General features: G+C 39.4%; 1 protein-coding gene and 1 long non-coding RNA gene across 3 annotated transcripts; one reads left to right on the top strand and one right to left on the bottom strand.

The window, feature by feature from the left end:
- Positions 1-4,258: 4,258 nt before the first annotated feature.
- LOC124523218 (uncharacterized) lies at positions 4,259-22,096 on the bottom strand. Of its 2 annotated transcripts, none has more exons than XR_006964957.1 (2): positions 21,477-22,096; positions 4,259-4,648 (listed from the first exon to the last, which is right to left on the bottom strand). It is a non-coding gene; the product is annotated as an uncharacterized LOC124523218 (long non-coding RNA). The 2 variants fall into 2 exon arrangements; XR_006964956.1 differs by lacking the exon at positions 21,477-22,096 and adding an exon at positions 9,736-13,501.
- On the top strand, positions 14,944-15,350 carry LOC124523216 (60S ribosomal protein L35a-like). The gene has a single exon (XM_047095058.1). It carries the CDS (start codon positions 14,944-14,946, stop codon positions 15,271-15,273), a length of 330 nt encoding a protein of 109 aa, XP_046951014.1. The 3' UTR covers positions 15,274-15,350.
- Positions 22,097-22,857: the final 761 nt, after the last annotated feature.

Below are 22,857 nucleotides of genomic sequence, written 5' to 3'. Positions count from 1 at the left end.
TGTCTGATTGCTGATGCTAGAACTTCTAACACTATGTTAAACAACAGCGGTGAGAGTGGGCATCCCTGTCCTGTTCCTGATCTCAGGGAAAAAGCTCTCAGTTTTTCCCCATTGAGGATGATGTTAGCTGTGGGCTTTTCATAAATGGCTTTTATGATGTTTAAGTATGTTCCTTCTATCCCGACTTTCTCGAGGGTTTTTATTAAGGGTGCTGAATTTTGTCAAAGGCCTTTTCTGCATCGATTGACAGGATCATAGGTTCTTATCTTTTCTTTTATTAATGTGATATATCACGTTGATTGATTTGCGAATGTTGAACCAGCCCTGCATCCCAGGAATGAATCCCTCTTGATCCTGGTGAATAATTCTTTTTATATGCCGTTAAATTCGATTGGCTAGTATCTTATTGAGAATTTTTGCATCCATATTCATCAGGGATATTGGCCTGTAGTTCTCTTTTTTACTGGGTCTCTGTCTGGTTTAGGAATCAAAGTAATACTGGCTTCATAGAATGAGTCTGGAAGTTTTCCTTCCCTTTCTATTTCTTGGAATAGCTTGAGAAGGATAGGTATTATCTCTGCTTTAAACGTCTGGTAGGACTTCCCTGGGAAGCCATCTGGTCCTGGACTCTTATTTGTTGGGAGATTTTTGATAACTGATTCAATTTCTTCGCTGGCTATGGGTCTGTTCAAGCTTTCTATTTCCTCCTGATTGAGTTTTGGAAGAGTGTGGGTGTTTAGGAATTTGTCCATTTCTTCCAGGATGTCCAGTTTGTTGGCATATAATTTTTCATAGTATTCCCTGACAATTGTTTGTATCTCTGAGGGATTGGTTGTAATAATTCCATTTTCATTCATGATTTTATCTATTTGGGTCATCTCCCTTTTCTTTTTGAGAAGCCTGGCTAGAGGTTTGTCAATTTTGTTTATTTTTTCAAAAAACCAACTCTTGGTTTTGTTGATCTGCTCTACAGTTTTTTTAGATTCTATATTGTTTATTTCTGCTCTGATCTTTATTATTTCTCTTCTTCTGCTGGGTTTAGGCTGCCTTTGCTGTTCTGCTTCTATTTCCTTTAGGTGTGCTGTTAGATTTTGTATTTGGGATTTTTCTTGTTTCTTGAGATAGGCCTGGATTGCAATGTATTTTCCTCTCAGGACTGCCTTCGCTGCATCCCAAAGCGTTTGGATTGTTGTATTTTCATTTTCGTTTGTTTCCATATATTTTTTAATTTCTTCTCTAATTGCCTGGTTGACCCATTCAATCTTTAGTAGGGTGTTCTTTAACATCCATGCTTTTGGAGGTTTTCCAGACTTTTTCCCGTGGTTGCTTTCAAGCTTCATAGCATTGTGGTCTGAAAGTATGCATGGTATAATTTCAATTCTTGTATACTTATGAAGGGCTGTTTTGTGACCCAGTATATGATCTATCTTGGAGAATGTTCCATGTGCACTCGAGAAGAAAGTATATTCTGTTGCTTTGGGATGCAGAGTTCTAAATATATCTGTCAAGTCCATCTGATCCAATGTATCATTCAGGGCCCTTGTTTCTTTATTGACCGTGTGTCTAGATGATGTATCCATTTCTGTAAGTGGAGTGTTAAAGTCCCCTGCAATTACCACATTCTTATCAATAAGGTTGCTTATGTTTATTAGTAACTGTTTTACATATTTGGGGGCTCCGGTATTCGGCACATAGACATTTATAATAGTTAGCTCTTCCTGATGGATAGACCCTGTAATTATTATATAATGTCCTTCTTCATCTCTTGTTACAGCCTTTAATTTAAAGTCTAGTTTGTCTGATATAAGTATGGCTACTCCAGCTTTCTTTTGGCTTCCAGTAGCATGATAAGTAGTTCTCCATCCCCTCACTCTGAATCTAAAGGTGTCCTCAGGTCTAAAATGAGTCTCTTGTAGACAGCAAATAGATGGGTCTTGTTTTTTTATCCATTCTGATACCCTATGTCTTTTGGTTGGCGCATTTAGTCCATTTACATTCAGTGTTATTATAGAAAGATACGGGTTTAGAGTCATTGTGATGTCTGTATGTTTTATGCTTGTAGTGATGTCTCTGGTACTTTGTCTCACAGGATCCCCCTTAGGATCTCTTGTAGGGCTGGTTTAGTGGTGATGAATTCCTTCAGTTTTTGTTTCTTTGGGAAGACCTTTATCTCTCCTTCTGTTCTAAATGACAGACTTGCTGGATAAAGGAGTCTCGGCTGCATATTTTTTCTGTTCAACACATTGAAGATCGCCTGCCAATTCTTTCTGGCCTGCCAAGTTTCAAAAGAGAGATCAGTCACAAGTCTTATAGGTCTCCCTTTATATGTGAGGGCACGTTTATCCCTTGCTGCTTTCAGAATTTTCTCTTTATCCTTGTATTTTGTCAGTTTCACTATGATATGTCGTGCAGAAGATCGATTCAAGTTCCGTCTGAAGGGAGTTCTCTGTGCCTCTTGGATTTCAATGCCTTTTTCCTTCCCCAGTTCAGGGAAGTTCTCAGCTATTATTTCTTCAAGTACACCTTCAGCACCTTTCCCTCTCTCTTCCTCCTCTGGGATACCAATTATGTGTATATTACTTGTTTTTAGTGTATCACTTAGTTCTCTAATTTTCCCCTCATACTCCTGGATTTTTTTATCTTTTTCTCAGCTTCCTCTTTTTCCACAATTTTGTCTTCTAGTTCACCTATTCTCTCCTCTGCCTCTTCAATCTGAGCTGTGGTCGTTTCCATTTTATTTTGCATCTCATTTAAAGCGTTTTTCAGCTCCTCCTGACTGTTCCTTAATCCCTTGATCTCTGTAGCAATAGATTCTCTGCTGTCTTCTATACTCTTTTCAAGCTCAGCAATTAATTTTATGACCATTATTCTAAATTCATTTTCTGTTATATTATTTAAATCCTTTTTGATCAGTTCATTAGCTGTTGTTATTTCCTGGAGATTCTTTTGAGGGGAATTCTTCCGCTTGGTCATTTTGGATAGTCCCTGGAGTGGTGCGGACCTGCAGGGCACTTCCCCTGTGCTGTGGTGTATAACTGGAGTTGGTGGGCGGGGCCGCAGTCCGACCTGATGTCTGCCCCCAGCCCACTGCTGGGGCCACAGTCAGACTGGTGTGTGCCTTCTCTTCCCCTCTCCTAGGGGCAGGATTCACTGTGGGGTGGCGTGGCCCGTCTGGGCTACTTGCACACTGCCAGGCTTGTGCTGGGGATCTGGCGTATTAGCTGGGGTGGGTAGGCAATGTGCAGGGGGGCAGGAAGAGCAGGCTTAGCTCACTTCCCCTTAGGTGATCCACTTCAGGAGGGGCCCTGTGGCAGCGGGAGGGAGTCAGAACCGCTGCCGGAGGGGTGGCTCCACAGAAGCACAGCGTTGGGTGGGTGCGCGGTGCAAGCAAGTTCCCTGGCAGGAACTGGTTCCCTTTGGGATTTTGGCTGGGGGATGGGCGAGGGAGATGGCGCTGGCGAGCGCCTTTGTTCCCCTCCAAACTGAGCTCTGTCGTCCAGGGGCTCAGCAACTCTCCCTCCCTTTGTCCTCCAGCCTTCCCGCTTTCCAAGCAGAGCTGTTAATTTATGACCTCCCAGATGCTAAGTCGCACTTGCTGTCAGAACACACTCGTCCAGCCCCTCTGCTTTTGCCAGCCAGACTCAGGGTCTCTGCTTGGCCGGCAGCCTGCCTCTCCGCCCCGGCTCCCTCTCGCCAGTCCGTGTAGCGAGCACCGCCTCTCCGCCCTTCCTACACTCTTCCGTGGGCCTCTCGTCTGCGCTTGGCTCCGGAGACTCCATTCTGCTAGTCTTCTGGCGGTTTTCTGGGTTATTTAGGCAGGTGTAGGTGGAATCTAAGTGATCAGGAGGACGTGCGGTGAGCCCAGCGTCCTCCTAAGCCGCCATCTTCTCCTGATCCTCTGGTGTGGCTTATTTTTAATAAGAGGTTTATTCTTTATCTTGGGACTAGCCACTTACGGAGTTCTTTTTCCAAATTTGAGTAAACATATATCCACTCCTCTGAACTAGAGTGTTCCTGAGGGATGCTACTATCTGCAACCCCTGTACTCAGAAATTAGTGATAAGGCAAAATAAGGCCAATTTGTAGGAACCAAGAATCTTTTAGAATTAATAAGTATTTAAAGCCTAATTCCTACAGTGTGAAATTTTAAAGCAGAGCAATTTTTTCAGGATATATTAAAGCTTCTCACCCCTAAAATACTATGACCATCCAGGCCGGTGACACTAGTTTCATAATAAGATTACAGAGGAAGAGTTGATTTCTGAATAGTGCATTTCTAATGCTGGAAAACCTTCAGGGTCCAGCCAGTCTGGTGGGGTGACTAGGAACAATGAGGAAAAATGGCTAACCGTGGTGAGTAAACTAAAGAGCTGTGGTCCTGGGAGAAATAGTGTATAGGCTCTTAGGCAGTGCTTAGCACTTGGTGGTGGTGATGGGGGGGTTCAGGGGGATGGGTGGAGCTCAAGCTTTCCCCACAGAAACACACATCTGGACAAGTGTCCATGGGAACATACAAACTCAGCATCAACAGCGACGCCTTGATTAAGTGAGTTCTCAGGTTCCAGGAACAATATGGCAAAGGAGACTGTGGTCCTCATGGAAATGCCAGATACCCTGCTAGTAGAGAGGTCACGGGTCAAGGAAGTACCTATAATAATAAGAGAAGTGACTGTATTTGTTTTGTAAATTTCAGAAGCAGGCAACATTGATCACACACACAATTTTGACTCTTCAGTAGTCCTCAGTATTATTTTTTAGACATGACTGAGACTATCATTGACTATAATTATTGGCTTCAACAACTATTGAGGCATGAATTCTATATATGATAACATAATTTATGGCATAATATACCAGTTGATTCAAATAAATCAATATTGGTAAAGACTGGAAATGTGCCAATACCTAGTAAGTCCTATATAAGCATTTGCTATTGTTTGCTACATTTGTTTGTTCATGCTGTTATGAGTTTGAAGAAAACTTCCCACAATGCTCAATTAAGTCTTTGATGTTTTTTAAAACAGAAAGTCATCGAAAACCATCCATTGTGTTCTACTCTGCATGTACTGGTGAATACTTTTATGACTGATACAAGTGGAATTGAATGTGATATATATTCTGATACCTCAGTAACACTTAATAAAATTTCATTCCATGAATTATTTGATAACGGGCATTGAGAAAAGGACAAAAGATTTTTAAATGATTACCTAGGCTACTTATATTTTTTAAATGCACTAAAAATGTGTAAGAGGAGCAAGAAGCAAGCTTCTTACAAATCTTAAATAACTTACACCAGAAAAATAAAATCATCTTTGGACTATTACACATATGAACCATCTGTGAGTGTCCTAAATGGTTGTAACATCTCTGGTTCTAGATAAAGGGTTTTATAATTTACTGAAGTCCTAAAATGTCATTCACGGACTTAGTTTTTAAATGTATTTCCACTGACAGAAGACAATTATTTCTCAGCAGTTTCTAAATGTTTGGTACTTTTAAGTAAGGTCTGGTCTAGTTATTTTAAAACACTACTCCAGTTGGGGCACCTGGGTGGCTCAGTTAAGCATTTCACTTCAGCTTGGGTCATGATCTCACAGTTCATTGAGTTTGAGCCCCAAGTCAAGCTCTATGCTGACAGCTCAGAGCCTGGGGCCTGCTTCAGATTCTGTTTTCTCTCTCTTTCTCGGCCCCCCCCCTTAAAAATAAACATTAAAAAAATTACAAATAAATAAATGAATAAATAAATAAAATGCTATTCCAATCTAAGAAAAATAGTCCTGGCATATTAGAGATTCTTAGAGCCATATACACAAAAAGAAATGTTCAGTAACCAACTTAATTTAAAATATTTTTATTTTTCTTAACTAAAAAATATGTTTTGCTATTACGGTAGCTTGTCTTCGATCTGAATTTGTAAGGTTGATCATAAAATTGCAGTCCACATACAGGGTATAAGATGATATCTAAATAATAATTGGTAATATATACTTGATAATGAAGAAACATTCCTAGGGCATGCCTGGGTGGCTCAGTCTGTTAAGCTTCTGACTTCAGCTCAGGTCATGATCTCACGGTTTGTGAGTCTAAGCCCCACGTCAGGCTCTGTGCTGAGAGCTCAGAGCCTGGAGACTGCTTGGGATTCTGTGACTCCTTCTCTCTCTGCCCCTCCTCTGCTCTGCTCAGTCTCTCTCTGTCTCTCAAAAATGAATAAATGTTAAAAAAATTTTTAAAGAAACATTCCCAACTAATATAAAATTAAATTTATCTTCCTTCCATGAAAATATGAATTTCTACCAAGAAGAAGAATGTTACTAAAATGAATAAACAATTCTTTTTTTTTTAAGTTTATATATTTATTTATTTTAGAGAGAGAGAGAGAAGGGAAGGCGTAGAGAGAGGGAGAGAGAGAATCCCAAGCAGGCTCCATGCTGTCAGTGCAGAGCCGGATGCAGGACTGGAACTCACGAGCCATGAGATCACGACCTGAGCCAAAACCAAGAGTCAGAAGCTTAACTGACTGAGCCACCCAGGAGCCCCTCACACAGGTAAATTTCTAAAATGATAATCTGATCATGTATCTTTCCTGCTTCTAGCACATCACTAGATTCCAATTCCCTACCGACTAAAGTCCAAATTCTTCAGAACTACATGGGGAGTCTATCGTGATACGGACGGATGCACTGAATTTCCAAACTTACCTCTGCTACTCTTCTCACACTTTATGCTCTAGCAATTCAGAACAGCTTACAGCATCTCAAGAATACCATATTTCTTACATATCCACATCATCGAGCATCTCCTGTTACTTACAAGTCATGTTGCCTCTCCTGAAGTGCTCACCTTTACATGCTCCAGTCCCAAGCCACCCTCATATATACACCTGTGTTCTGTCTGGATCATTCCTTTTCCAACTGCAATATCCAGTTCAAAAGCTGCCTCTTCCCAAAAGGCTTTCCTGTCACCTGCCTTCTGGTAATTCAGAGGAGAAAGAATCACTCCCTGCTCTATGCAATCTTTGTTTCCTCTACATGTGCTAATGAGTATGTTCTCTCTCCTGCATTAGAACATGAGCTTCCTGCAGGCAGAGCCTGTGCCTGATTTGTATTTACCCCAGGACTTAGCCTAGGAGCACAAGGAGGCACTCTGTCTTGTGTCTGCTTGAATGGCTAGATTCAAGGGAAACTTTACAGCATATTTTCTTGCCTTGTTGGCTTCAAAGTCACAAAAGAACCCTGAACCATCAGCAGGCTCTGTTGTTCTGTATGAAAAGGCCTTTATCAATACTGAGTCATTTAACAAAGAAGCTCTTTCTGAAAATATCTGAACCATCTTCACTTATTTAAATTTCCAGAAACTTACAGTAGCAAGCTTTCCAGTCGCCTCTGAGCAAATTACACAACCTAATTCCATTTCTGAACTTTTATAATTTCTAAGGGCAGACACAAGGAGAGAAATACAAATGCTTCTTCAGATAAAGGTTGTGAGCCTGCTTTAAATCACTTAGAAGCTCTGCTCTATGGGGCAAAAAATCATAATGAAACTAAATATTTTTACCAAGAATGGAATTTCTAAGACACTACATCCTTCAAAGTGACAACATAATGGCAAATTATGACCCACCAAACTCAGAGGAGCAACATTATGTCTGAAGAAATACAGACAAAATCAGTGCTAAGCAGTGAGACTTTTTCATGGAAAATTAACAAGGTAATCACTGAGGCTTCTGGGTGCTGAATCCCTTAGTACCTGATGGAGGACCAATACTAGAGAGGAGCAGTGAATCATCTTAGAATGCTCCAAGCCAACCATGAGTTGATGTATCACGACAGGGGTCGTCAAAAACCAATAAGCAGATGTTTATGTATATGCTGAGGACTGCAGGAGGAAGGTCTTCTGAATAATACCCAAGTGATATAAAACCTAATCCCTGTCTTCAAGGAGTTTATAGTCTGGAAAGGGAAATGAGGCTTAAAGAGACAAAATCACATAACATGCAAATAATGTGATTTTCAAACACAATGCAAGGTAATAAAGGATGAAGTTTCTGCTTGACTCATTCCACCAACATTGATTGAGTATAACTGAATACCTAATACTTTGCCTCAGAGTGATACAGACAATAGGAACAAGGAGATTTCAAAGGAAGGAGATGTCTATACATTCATCTGTTGTCAGAAAACTCCAAGGAGAGATGTGAACTGAGTATTCAGAGGCAGGTAATATTTAGATTTGCAGAGAAAAAGAGAAATGGCCCAAGGTGGGGAAATGGGTGGGAATTAAAACACATTACCAGGTGACATTTTTAATTTTTATTCAAAAATTTTTTTTAATTTTTTTAATGTTTATTTATTTTTGAGAGACAAAGAGAGACAGAGCATGAGCAGGGGAGGGACAGAGAGAAAGGGAGACAGAATCTGAAGCAGGCTCCAGGCTCTGAGCTGTCAGAACAGAGCCCGATGTGGGGCTCGAACCCACAAACTGAGAAATCATGACCTGAGCTGGAGTCAGACGCTCAACTGACTGAGCCACTCAGGCGCCCCAATTTTTATTCAAATTTTATAATGACCTATGGTTTGCGGTGTTTCAAGTCCTTCACTTGTGCATATATACACCATGCAACTCTCCTTTCCTTCATGCTTAACACTGATTCCTTCACATTACCGTGTTCTATAATTCTACACACTTTCTTGCCTCTTTAACAACAGAAAAAGGACAGAAGAAATCTTTCCTGAATTGAGAGAAGATGCACTCTATAAATGACTTGTGTGTTCATGGAGTATATGAAGAGAGACGGATACACAAAAAAACCCTGGTTTATTTGCTGAAAATTTTAAACATCCCCTGTGGCTAATAGGCTCATCTAATAAACATATTCAACACTTCAATAAACAGCATGTATTTCTTCTTGCTTCTTGGCAATTGCTTTCATCCAACTTGTTCAAAGCTCTTCAAAGACAGGGAGCCAGATTTTCCACAAGTCACTCCCTGGAGGTAATTTGGCTGGTTAAGGAGGCACATTAATTCTTTCAGGCCACAAAGGGCCATTTATTGAATACAGAGTGAAAAACCAAAAGAGAAACAAAATTCCTCTGAGCCCCAAAGATGGGTGAGAACTCCTCTCTGGGCCTTTGGGGAACATCATACTCCCTAAAGCACGTTGATTATCAGCACAGAGGAAGTAGAATTCTGCATCTTGGTTTTAATAAACCCAAGGAGAATGTCCACCAATGACTGACACTCTTATTCTGAAGTAAATTATTTCTTCACTATTTGAATATGTATAAGAAAAACTTTCAGGATCGCCTAGGTGGCTCACTCGGTTAGGCATGTGACTCTTGATTTTGGTTCAGGTCATGACCTCACAAGTTCATGAGATCAAGCCCATGTCAGGCTCTGCACTGATAGCATGGAGCCTGCTTGGGATTCTTGTTCTCCCTCTTTCTCTGCCCCCTCACACTTGTGCTCTCTCTCCCTCTCTCTCTCTCTCTCTCTCTCTCTCTCTCTCTGAAAATAAACATTTAAAAAAAAATAAAATAAAAATTTCCATCTATGACTGTAACTGTAGCAGCCATTCAAAAACATCAACAATAAAGATGAATTAACACAACTTCAATGTGAAATTGTACCCAAAGTTTAGAGATAATAATTTTTTTGTTAATTGTATTGTTCCTACACTTAGATATTATTTTGCCTTGCTTAAATATAAGGCAGTTTGCAAAGATGATGACCTACCCCAAAGGCCTCCTAGAGACATGTCAAGGGTTTAGAGACTTATTCAATTCTGATCTTGAAAGCACCTTGGAGTATCATTTAGCCTTGAGAAAGCAGATCCAGACAAGTACACACTGAGAGAATAAAAAATTAAGATCCTCTTCTCCAGCTGGATTTGTGCATAACTCCTGCTAAAGCCAGGGCAAATTTGAATCATAATGAGAAGATCATGTCCTTCAACTAGTTTCTGGGGGCAGAAAAACATTAAGATTTATGATTCATCCTAGACCCCTACTCTTGTCTTGTCAGGTCTATTTTTAAATCTCAAATCATTAGAAAATGACTATTAAGAATTTTTGCACTTAATTCTTTCAAATATTTATAAGCATTGTTGAAACCACGTGTACTAGGGGAAATATAGAGAAAATGATGGGTTTGCACCTACTTTTTGTGATTTGTGATTCCACAAGATTTTGTTTTCAAAAATCACTTTGAGCTTCTTAGAATTAAGCTGTTCCATTTTGGAAAACACAATTTTATCAAAATAACCAGTGATAAGACTCACCATTTATTTTCTATAAAAGTGTTTAAAAGACATCTACAAATTAGGATTATCCAGTATATCATTAGATTATGATGAGGAAAACATAATCTAACACAGCCATCTCAATAGAAGGTAACCACTTACAGAGATGTGGGAAGCGATGAAAACAAGAAAAGTAAAGGTAACCAGAAACTAACAACAGCAGGAAGTTGCTACCATTTTTAGGGCAAGTGAGTAAATAGAGCAGATGGTGTTATCAGAGGCAAGGAGGGAAAGCCTGCCCACAGGAGCTGGAACCAGGCAAAAGCCACTAGGAGGGAGTGCCTTTCTGACTGGATCTAGAACCATGGAGGAGATGCAGCCACTATCTTAAACATCCCCAGAAGCACCACCAGCTTCTTCCCAACTCCTCCTGCCAATGTTCTGGCAATTCCTCCCTTTGTTCAAAGCTAATCGGAAACCAGTGAGCAATGTGGTTTACAGAAATTGGGACCCTTGTGAACCAGGGCAGTGTAGAGGAAGAAAGGGGAACGGATCTGAGCTTAACAGGCAAATGTTTAGCACAGTGTATCCTGTTTGCTCTCCAGCATCCATCCTCATGCTCCACTTGTATTTAAGTTTTCCTACAACAGGAACTGCTTATATATGCCTGTCATGGCACAACATCCTTCATACGAACTAAGCTACCCTCACCTTCTCCAGAGAGGGATAGAACGTCTCCATCAGTGTTGATTTCTCATCTAACTCAGTCAAAATCCTACCAGGGTATTCTGTACTGCAAAACTAATGAAAGAATTAAGGACAACACTCTTTATGCGAAAGAGTAGACAAAGGGAAAAGAGGAAAAGAGAAATGTGTGGTTAATATTGTCCATGTCCTTCAGCCAAACACCGCCAGTTGAACAATAAGTTGGGTTTATTACTTGCTGCATTGAGGGAGAACTAGGATGAGGATAAATCCATAACTGAAAAAGCAGCAGCAGTCACTCTTACTATGTGGGAGAAGGGGACATTTGGTGGTTTGTGGCTTGATTAGTGTTCTTCCTTTTGTCTCATTTGATTATGGTCTCAGAGTCACCATGTCCAACATTAATTTTCTGTGAGATTATGTCCAATAGGAGAAAAACATGGCTTACTTAGGAGCATCAGACCAGTTACCAGATGTCAGGAGCTGCTTTTTGTCTTTCTCAATATACACAGAACTTATATTCATAATATATTTTTAAATATGTAAGTAAAATATGTATTTATATGTAATATACATAATACACATATCTTTTCTGTTCTTCCTTCTAGTAACGGATCATCATGAGTGGTAATTAATATTTTAACACATCCTTCTTCTAACACATATTCCATGTTCCCCTTGACCTTAGCCACCACCTTGGCAGTAGAGATTCTCCACCTGACGCAGTGACCTAGACATTATTCTCTGCAGAAGCTAAGCCTTTGGTAGTCCACCCCTTATTGGCTTGTCCTAACCTCCCATAAACTTTCACTATTAAAGTCCCCAGTGAATCTTCTAAGTCCCATCTCAAGAGCAATCCAATTTTCCTTTGTCAACTGGAATCAGGCATGTCAACCAGGTTAGTAACCTCTTTATCTATCTATTATATTGGTTCAGTGGTATGAGGAGCCCTAGATGGTCAGGTGTTAATCTAAACTGTAATTCAACTCAAGAAAACCATCTTTACACCACCCCACCCCCCTGCCCACAACTCCAGTAGTTGTGAGAGTAGCCTACTTTCCTGGTAACAAAATCCTCTGAAACATCTAAACCCAAGGCTGTAGGAATGAGAGCAAAAATAATTAGATAAATGATGAGATTTATAATGAGATAAAAATCATGAGGGAGGGAGGAGTTCTTAGCTATAATAATGAAAGGAACCATTCCTAAGCCTCTTTCTTTGACTATGGGAGATTTGGCTATGGGAGAAGGAGCACTGGATATTAGCTACCAATTCAAAGCACAGATGGCATCTTGTAGGACAGCATCACCAACTCATGGTGTATCATACCACAGTTGGAGGCATACTGGGTTTTTAGTAAGCCAGTTCACAGTTCAACAATGCCAAGTTTTTCTGGGTGACAAGGTAGATGTATGACTGGAGGATTCTGTGGCCCACTGGCTCACTTCTGCTGTGAATGATTTCCTTGGTCACATACACTATTGTATGAGATAACTTTATTCTGAATAAGTCATTCCATGAGTCCACCAATGGTGTACTGTCAGAAGTATTTTTCAGAGAAGCTGAATGAAGTGCATGAGAAACTCTTTGCACTACTTTTGTAATTTTTTTGTTAAGTCTGAAATTAATTCAAAATTGAAAGTTTAGAAAAGAAAGGTTAAGTAGAAGAATTGGAGTTGTTCCCATTAACAAGGAGACTCAGGAGGAAATAGAATTCAATGTTTATCAGATTCAAGGAGAAATATGCTATATTAATCAAAACTGCATACCTTCTTTATGTTCAAAATAAGTAATTGTTAAATACACTGATATACCATAGCATTTCAACTTATTTGAAATTGCTTTGAATTACAAACATTTTTTTCCCCATCAGGCCTATATGTTTAATTTTTTTTTTCTTTTTTTTATTTGGTTTATTTCTTTTATTACCAGGGCAACATCTTCTCTATAGATTTTGTTCTACAAGCATGTTTTTCTTAAACTTTTGAGAAGGATTTTTTTTTTGACAGGGGCACATATTTTCCAAAAGAGCTTAAAATTTAAATAAAAAAACAAACCCACTCATTCCTAATAAACTCTGAAGGAATTTGTATTCTTTTCTTTCTTCTTTCTTTCTTTCTTTCTTTCTTTCTTTCTTCTTTGTATTTTTTACAGTTAGCTGCATTTCAGCTGCTTGTCTGATTGTTCTCTGGGTTGGTAATCTGCCCTGTCACTTCAACTTGAAACTTGAATCTGCTCTACCCACTAAAAAGCACTCACTGGATAAACCAGTGTGCAGTACCTATGCTGTGTTATATTTTTATTTTCACACAAGGCACCATCTCCTTTGGCAGAGGGAGAAACACTTTTTATTTTTGTCCAGCCATGAAAAAACTTACACTTAGATACCTGAATTAACTGGTTCCATATTTCTAATTTATTCTAATCACATTTTAGCATCTTCCATTGGCTGGTACCTGGAATAACCACCCAACTGACTACTCCTTAGTTTGGCATTAGTGAGAAAAGACTCTAACTGTGAGACTGAAACAGTCCAGTCCCTGACACCATTTGCCCATTTATTTTTTTTTTTAAATTTTTTTTTCAACGTTTATTTATTTTTGGGACAGAGAGAGACAGAGCATGAACGGGGGAGGGGCAGAGAGAGAGGGAGACACAGAATCGGAAACAGGCTCCAGGCTCCAAGCCATCAGCCCAGAGCCTGACGCGGGGCTCGAACTCACGGACCGCGAGATCGTGACCTGGCTGAAGTCGGACGCTTAACCGACTGCGCCACCCAGGCGCCCCCCATTTGCCCATTTAAAAAAATATATGGCAGCACCCAACCTGTGTTCACTTGAGGTTCCTTGACAATCCAATTCTTAAGCCACAACAGGATAATTGGTGAGTGACAAGGAAGGCAGAACAAGAAAGCCAAGACGACCAAATGATGAAACAGCCGGCAAACAGTGCTAAATGCGCTGAGGACTTTAGATTTGCACTTGATACACTGAAGAGACAGGAAAGGACATGAGGCAGGGGAATAGTTTGTTTGGCATTTTCAAAATTTATTAAAAATTACAAGGTTCTTTTCAATATGCAGGTATACGTGAGAAGTTAAGTCTCTGTCATTCAAACTTGCTGTGAGCTATTTTGATCTGATAAACAGAGGGCAGTTGGAGAGGACTTTGTTTTAATGAGGTGAAGATGGACAGTGCCCCAAATAGATTTTGTCTAGAGCCTGCTGTCTACAGCATATCATGCCGGAAAATTGTCTCGTCACCTGCAGCACTAGCTAGAAGTTATATATGTCTATGAATTTAAGGCCAGTATGCACAATGTTGCCCCAGGATATGGTCCTAAGAGCACTATCTTGACTTCATTTTTTAATTAAATTAATTTGGGGATTAGACTGATTGGAATCTGATTCAATCAAAAATGTTATGAGTGAGGGGCCCTAGGATACAACCTGGCTCAGAACAATACCTAATCTGACCTGCTCACACCACCTCTTCAAGAGTAAACCCTTCCCTGATATAAAAAATATACTACCAGTGTACTTTTAAAAGCAGGATTTCAAAGAACAAAGCCAGAACCTGTGTAAGCCAGATCTGATGTCTTTTCAAACAGTCACTTTGCTGAACTTTAAGAAAGATTAACTTAACTTAAATTTAATTTAATTTGATTTAAAATTTTTAAAAATTGGGGGGAAGCACCCAGGTGGCTCAGTCAGTTGAGCTTCGGCTCAGGTCATGATCTCATGGTTCATGAGTTTGAGCCCTACATAGCACTTTGCACTGAGAGCAAAGAGCCTGCTTTGGATTCTCTGTCTTCCTCTCTCTTTCTGCTCCTCCCCTGTTCACGTATGTGCTCACTCTCATGCTCTCTCTCTCTCAAAAATAAAATTTTAAAAATATACACACACATATATTGTGTGTGTATATCTTTAGCCTTTCTCTTTCCGTCATCTTGGAGCCTGTGGAGGCCTTCTGGGAACAAGACTCTTAAAACAACAAATATGTCCAGAAGGCTGTGGTTCAAGGCCATTTTTGCTGGCTATAAGAGGGCCTCCAGAACCAGAAGGAGCAATTTTATTCTTAAAATTGAAGGTATTTATGCTCTAGATGAAACCGAATTCTACCTAGGCAAGAGATGTGCTTATGTGTACAAAGCAAAAAACAACACAGTGACTCCTAGTGGCAAACCAAATGAAACTGGAGTAATCTGGGGAAAAGTAATTCATGCTCATGGGAACAGTGGCATGGTTCATGCCAATTTCCGAAGCAACTTTCCTGCTAAAGACATTGGCCACAGAATCCATGTGATGCTGTATCCTTCAAGGATTTAACTTACTGAAGAGTAAATAAATAAATGTGTAGATCTGCTCTTATTAAAAACAGTCAGTTAAGCGTCCAACTTCAGCTCATGTCATGATCTCGTGGTTTGTGACTTCAAGCCCCAAGTCGGGCTCTGTGCTGACAGCTCAGAGCTTGGAGCCTGTTTCAGATTCTGCGTCTCCCTCTCCCTCTGCCCCTACCCCCCTCGCATTCTCTCTCTCTCTCAAAAATAAACATCAAAAACAAAAAAGCTTTTTTTTTTAATTTACTTCCTACACATCATTTCCTGAAAAAAACCCAAAATGTCTCTGTGATACCTTTATAAGCAACTCTAATTTTGAACTGATAATTTGTGCATCCACATTATGCCCAGGAAAGCATGAATCATATAGATCCCATTATGTGATTATGCAAATGCACACTAAATATACAATTACAAGCATATATGGGCAGTGAAATTTAATTAATTATTATGACTTAGCTCACTTGCCCAACGTAGTTTTATTAACTAACAGTCCACAGATGTGTTTCCTCTCTTGATTCATTTACATTTTAATACCATGTAGAAATGATAAATTATCGTAACAGCAGATGATAAAAACAGATGGAATTAACATAATTGAACCCAAGATCATTTACATAGGTTTGAATTGAACAGTTTGTGTATTTAAGTCAGTATTAAATGCTTTATTCTTGTATGGTGGTTATTTAGGAAGAATTTCACAAACACATACACGCAGACATTAAAACCAGCCAAGGACATTTAAAATGCATATTTAAAGGCTATTAAATAGCTTTTAAAGTGATGAGCAATCACTAATTATACTTAAAGGTATAAATATGAAAAGAAAAATGCGATCAAAAGGATCAGACAGAGTAACACAGAGGTTATAAAAATTATCAGTAAACACTAATGCTAAGTGAAATGAACATTTGACAAATTACTAGGTATCACTGAAAATCTCAGCCACTTATAGATTACATTGTCCCCTGGAGGGCTGCATTCTAAACTTAAATAATTGATGATCTTTCTAAAGACAAAATCTAAAACCACAGGAGTCACTTCATTCCATTCCAAAATAGTATTTGTATGTTTGTGTGTATGCATCCGCAAGTCCTTTAATGGGCATATATCTGAATTGACATACAAAACTATTACTCCCGTTTCTTTGAAATCCCATCAAATAAAATTGCAATTACATTAAAAAGTCAGTATTTGGGGCATCAAATTTCTCCAATGTCAAAAAAGAAAACTTGTTCCTATTTGTCAAAAAAATCATTACAGGAATAGCATAGGACATGAACTGGTTACCAGACAATAACTGCTCAGTGGTCCATAGAGAGCCTTCCTTCCCTCGTTTATATCATGATATTCCTGGCAGAATCCTCCTTTGGTGGGAAATAGAGGATTATAAATGTGTGGACTTCACACTACCTTCACTTTCCTCAAATAGTTTTTTTTAACCATAATTCATCTCTCAGGGGGTATCTTCAACCTTAACACTTTACTTCTAGCTTTATGTTCGTGGTGCTAAAAGAAAGAGCCTAAAATTGTGTGAATAAGAAAAGACCACTTCCTAAAATTGAATTATTGTATAGCCAAATATGGGAAAAAAATTTAAAACATTGGGATAAGTATTTCTATTCAGAGCTTCATCTTGCCATACTGCAGAAAATGACTTTTTTTTATCCCAGGATTGTCTTTGGGATTCAGAGATATTTGAGATCTGGGTTTACCCCTTCAGGTTAAAAAGGCCAAGTGTGTCTGCCATGAAGTCATTAAGGCTAATCAATATTGAAACACCAGTAGAAGTGGGCCTCCAAAGCTATACCATCTAGGGAAGAAGGGGAGGAGCCAGAGATGAGTCAACTGCAAAGGATTAAGATATAGTTTCATCAGAAGAAACATGATTAAAATGGGTGAGAATCAACCACTTGGCTGTCCATAGACAGGGATTTTTTGTTTTATTTTGGAACTTCCAAGAAATTATAAAGCTAAGTAGGTACAGTAAAATAGTCTCACTAGAAAGAGAATAAAATCACATAGTGTTCCTCGGCACAATCATCATTTGTGCTTGATGTAAGTATAGTAGCTTATTTCTTATTTCTAATTAGATTTCTGAAATAAAAAGATACAATGCCACACCTCTCTCCATACCCACACCTCAAATCTGCATTCACTGCCCTTGTAAGCCCTTCCTTCACCATTTTTATATTCTCAGGGTCATCAAGGAGCCTCTTCAATGGTTAAAAATAAAATAATTTTATTTATAAACATAAAATGGCTAGTTATCTAGCTAACTTAGAACCTCATGAACAACTTAAAACCTAGTAATTTCTATGATTTATATTTAACCCACATTGTTGGCAAATATGTGTTTATTAGCTTATCTTTCCTGGAATAACCATAAGAAGGTCTTAAAATCCTGACAAAGTTTTCTGGGAATTAGAACACTTTTCAGTGTTATATACTATTAAGCCACTTTTATTGGTAGCTATGAAAATTTTATATCTTCATAAATAAAAAATATTTTTATAACATCAAGTCCTTACTCTCTACAGTAATATTTGAGTTCTAGAAACTTTGATACCCATAGTGAAGAAAGGAAGTTACATTTGATGGTGATACCACACCACATCTGTGCCAATGCTCAAGAGCTGGGCGAAGACCTCCAACCGATGGCCAATACGACTGCATTGACTGCTCTGCAGAGGATCATGAATCACCTTCTATCTATACTGTTAATCCTGCCTGCATTTGCAGTAACAATTGCCATCCCCACTTTACCATTCTAAGTGTGCTCAAAATGGTTTCACTGTCAACCATGGAAAACACTACCTTGCAAATTCCCTGTTCACAGGTATATTTCCAAACCTTTTAATGAAGCAAATGAATTTTCTCTATCACAGAATCCTTCATTCACAGAAGTTTAAAATACCGGTGTTGCAGCACCTCTAAAAATGTAATCCAAAACCTTGGTTGCTGTGGGAAGCTCCAGTAGTCAAGCAATCAGACTGCAGATTATACTGCATATACAGCTTCTCTTGAGCTCCATAGGTTTAATAACTCTGATAATTGGTCCTAATTTGTTTTGTGGCTGTTTTACCTTCTAGTTGTTTGGAATTTTTGTTGATTTCTGTTTAGAGCAAATTGCTTCCCTTGTTAGATATCTTAGCTCTACATTTTCTATGATTTAATGGGCTAGTTCTTCTTGGTTGTCTGAGCCCTTCAATTTACCAGAATTTTTAGATTTGTTTTTAATCCCAACAGAAAACCAGAAGAGCTCCAACTCATCCATAGTTAGAGATTTCTGGACAACTACATTCCGCCCCCCCCCCCCCCCCCCCACTGAGCTCCACATTAGGTATTTCACTCTGAACTACTTGGCCCACAATACCTTGACGGAAACTGGGGACATAATACTGCCAACCTATTTTCTAGCTCAGTTGGATGAACGTTTGTTGGCTGATTCTTCACCTTCAACTTAGTCATAAACGAGCAGCCCTGACTCCCAAGTCAGTGATGTGATTTCTGTGCACTGTGTGCTAAAATGAGATACCTAACAGATCTGTGCTGAGTGTTTAACATGCCTTGTTTACCATCTGATCACAGACCATCTCTAGAATTCCACCTCTCAGCATCCTCCTGCTGTATGAGACTCCAAACTCCTGTGGCCACGTTTCCTTCCTTTCACAAAGGAAGTTCATTCCTGCTCTGGAGCCCCTGCAGTTGCTGTTTCTAGAAATCTCTTCTCCAAAATCATCCTGATTTGTACCTTCCTATCATTTAAGCCTCAGAGGAAATGTCCGTGGTGCCTTATCTGATTTCTCATTCAGAGTGCATAACCTCACCTCCTCACACACATCACACAAATAAGGAGGCTTCCAGAGGGTTCCCAAAGAGAAGGTAAGAATGACTAGCAGCTTAGGCTGGCAAACAAGACATTACTTTGCAGAGTCAAAGCTCTGGAAGCTAAAAAACTTTTCCAGAGTTTCAGAAGTTGATATAAGGTTAAAGTCTGAGCTTTTTCATGACATAGTCTTGAAGTGCCTTCTGATAATCCATACTATTTTCATGATGAGGCCATTTGATTTCATTTTAATACTTTCCAAAACAGCATTCTATGTGACAACTTTGATAAGATGCAAAATAAATCTGAAACAATTTGTGAGGGCACCTAGCCTGTGCTTAGGACACAGCAGATGCTTAATAATACTTCTTGACTGACTACACATATAGTATATTTTAAAATGACAATTACCTTCTCTGACAGATGCCAGGCTATACAAGTCAACTCTGCTGCTACCAAGAGTATGTCATTTTGAAGTCATTCCCTTCCTTTTCTATTAGGGACCTCCTTTTGAAAGGCAAAGACTTAAGGAAATTGTAGCAAACCCCTGTTGCATTGTATAGTCAGGCTCTCTTCTGCAAGAAATCCCCCTTTGGCCCCAAACAATAAAGGGGTTCCTGAAGCCAAGTGTCTCTGTGATTTTGCCCTAACTAGGCCAGTGAGACTTCTTCTTCCAGGTATTTAAATTTCTGATCTAAAAGATACAAAAACTGCAAGTTCCTAATACCTGTAAGATAAACAATAGAGTTCTTCATCTGTTCCATACAGCAACCACTAGTTGTAGGTGGTTACTTAAAATTAAATTTCAAATTCAATTAATTAAAATTAAAAATTCAGTTCATCAGTTGCATTAGCCATATTTCAAGTGCTCAATATTATAGGCCATTTCCATCATCACAGATGATTCTATTAGACAGATTTGCTCTAGAAGAAGGCTCAACTAACTACATCCCACAGGCCAAATCTTTCTGTATAATTAATGAGATGAGAAGAGGTTTTTTTCATTTTTAAATGGCTAGGAAAAAATGCTTAAAGGTGAATATTTTAAGATATGTGAAAATTATGTGAAAGTCAAATTTCTGAGTTCAGAAATAAAGTTTTATTCGAACAGAGCCATGCCCATTCATTTGTGTATTACAGATGGCTGTCTTCATGCTACAATGGCAGAGTTAAGTATGTGCAACAGAGATCATATGACCAGCAAAGTCTAAAATATTTATTTTCTGGCCCTTTATAGAAAAAGTTTGCTAACTCCTGCTCTAGAGAGAGGTGCCAAGGACTCTAAAGCTTTCTCAGATTCTGAGAGTTTATGAAAAGACCAGATAATTCTTACACTGAGGTGCTAATAACTTGACAGGCATGTGAAAAGGTTTTCCATTTCTGTGATGGAGATTGGAAAGGAGAAGGACCATTGTGAACAGGTGGTATTGGAGGGAATAAAGGGGAAGAGTGCCTTCTTCCCCAATGTCAACAGACAGGTACCAGAGCATCATATTTTATTGCGCTTAGCTGCAGTATACCCAGACCCCCCACTGCCTAAAAAGGAATGGTAAAAAAAAGAAGCCCTAGCATTCCTTAGTCTAAACAAGGGGCTCCTAGATCTCCTCTGTGAGAATCCTGCTAAGTTCCCTTTAAGTGAACACAGCACCAACTCTCCCTGCAGCTGCACAGCCAGACACACAGGCCAGAGCTGATGGGCATAATTAGGCCTCAAACCAGGTGTAAGTGCAATCGGAGTGGAAAATATGCGACAGCATCCTCGGTGAACTGTGAACGCCTCCCTACACCAAAAGGAGGCACGCTGGTTATGTGTGAGTGTTTCTTGAAAAGATGTCATTACATAAGGGTAATCACAAGTCAAGAAATGTCCAGGGTCACCACACTGCATGAGTTATACTTTACTGGGACTTGCCATAAATTGACAGAACAAAAAAGAATCCTAGGCAGAAGAATTCAAGAGATCAAGATAGAATTCCTGAAATGGGTACAGATATGAAAGTGTCTAGGGGCTCAGAAGAAAGGCTGAGCTTCACAGAAATTCTGGGTCACTTGCTGTGACAAGTAATTCTCAACTTAGGACTCTCACAATAGGAGACTCCAGAGAGTCTTCTCTCTAGTAATGAGCCTGACAAATCATGTTTCATTTTCTCAAGGAGGTGCCAGGTAATCACTTTGCCTCTAGCTCTAATATAATCACTATGGGAAAGTGGGTTAGAGCACCAGCGTGACATCAGATGACCTGAATTTGAATCCTGTCCCCACCACTTATTAGTTGCCTCATTCTTCTCAAATGTAAAACAAGATACTTATAAATTTGTTTTGGTGAATAACCTATATATTTAAAAAAAAAAAAAACAGCTTACCTGAAATACACAAGAGTGTAAATATGGATGCAGATTTAGAAGATATTACTAATGGCCTGGCCAATGGCAATCACTGCCACCACCTTCGTTGCAGACTCTTGAGAATGTCTGGTCACTGTCTAGTTCCAAGAAATGGATCATGATCTGTTTAAATCCAATCTGACAACCTTGTTCCACACTTTCCCAGTCACCATTACATTTAGTGCTTGTCAACTGTTCCAGTTCTGGCCGACCAGACCTTTGTAGAAAGTGCCTGCTGGAGAGATGGTGGGGGTGGAGGTAGGCCTGGGAAAGCTTTGGTTTGCTCACTTGGAAGGGGACAGTGAAGTTAACAAATATGAAGAAAAGGCCACAAGAATTCCAGAGCCACAGCCATAACACCCCTTAGCCACTGGACCAATAGCCAATACTCCAGAGTCCCCACGTTGTGAGAAAAATAAACCTCTACCTATTAGACATCATCTAACCTTCACCCATTCTTAAAAATGGATTAGATAGAATAAAGGTACCCAAACTGCACTGACCATTTTTTTTAATTTCCCTAGAAATTTACCAGTCACCCATATGGGAAAAATGGGAAAATGGGAAAGAAGGGACAAGTGTCAACCAGACTTTCCATCCCTTGCAATCACCTCCTGGGGAGTCCTTTAAGCCCTAATCCTCTACTACCTCATTAGGAAATCTACAGTGGCTCAGAGAAGTCATCATAGCTGCCACAAGCAGCCACATTTTCCTTGGCTGGAACCACCTAATGCTGCCAGGAGACAGACACAGGATAACAAAAACTGACACTTTTCAAGTACTTACCACATACTAAGGACTGTTTAAGACCATTATACCCATTGACTTATCTAATACAATTATCCACTAATGTCACTACTATTACTAACCCCATTTTATAAAATGGAGAAACTGAGGCACAGAAGATTTGAGTGATAGCCAAAAGGTGATGGCTCCAAGATCCAAAGTGAAGCAAAATGAGTCTGTGAATTTAAGCACTACATGCTAGTACCCCTTCCTCTGAGGTGGCAACAAACCTGAGGTTCTGCAAGGTAAGGAGTTGGAATTGATTTGGTAAATTGATGGGGCAGACCTTTCAAAAACCCCAATCTCTTATTCTGCCTAGTCAACTCTTTACCAAGCTCTTCTACCTAGAAGAAGTAATAGGTCAGAAAGTTAGCCAACCTAAATGCCTACCAACCGCTACGAAGGAGTGGAAGGTGTTAGCTTTGAAAACAATGATGAAGAGACCCACCTGAGGGGAGAGAAACTCCCCAGAAGAGAGATATAAAGATAGCATTTTATATAAAGATATAACGATAACAAGATAGAATTTACAAGGTGAGATACCATTTATCCCCGCCTGTATCGGCACTCAGAC

The sequence above is a fragment of the Lynx rufus genome, unplaced genomic scaffold (genome assembly GCF_022079265.1).
Source record: "Lynx rufus isolate CCGP_SWC_20201006 ecotype Redwood Valley unplaced genomic scaffold, mLynRuf1.p SCAF_4, whole genome shotgun sequence".
NCBI lineage: Eukaryota > Metazoa > Chordata > Mammalia > Carnivora > Felidae > Lynx > Lynx rufus.
The sequence above is the reverse complement of the archived record's forward strand: the minus strand, read 5'-3'. Positions and strand labels throughout refer to the sequence as shown.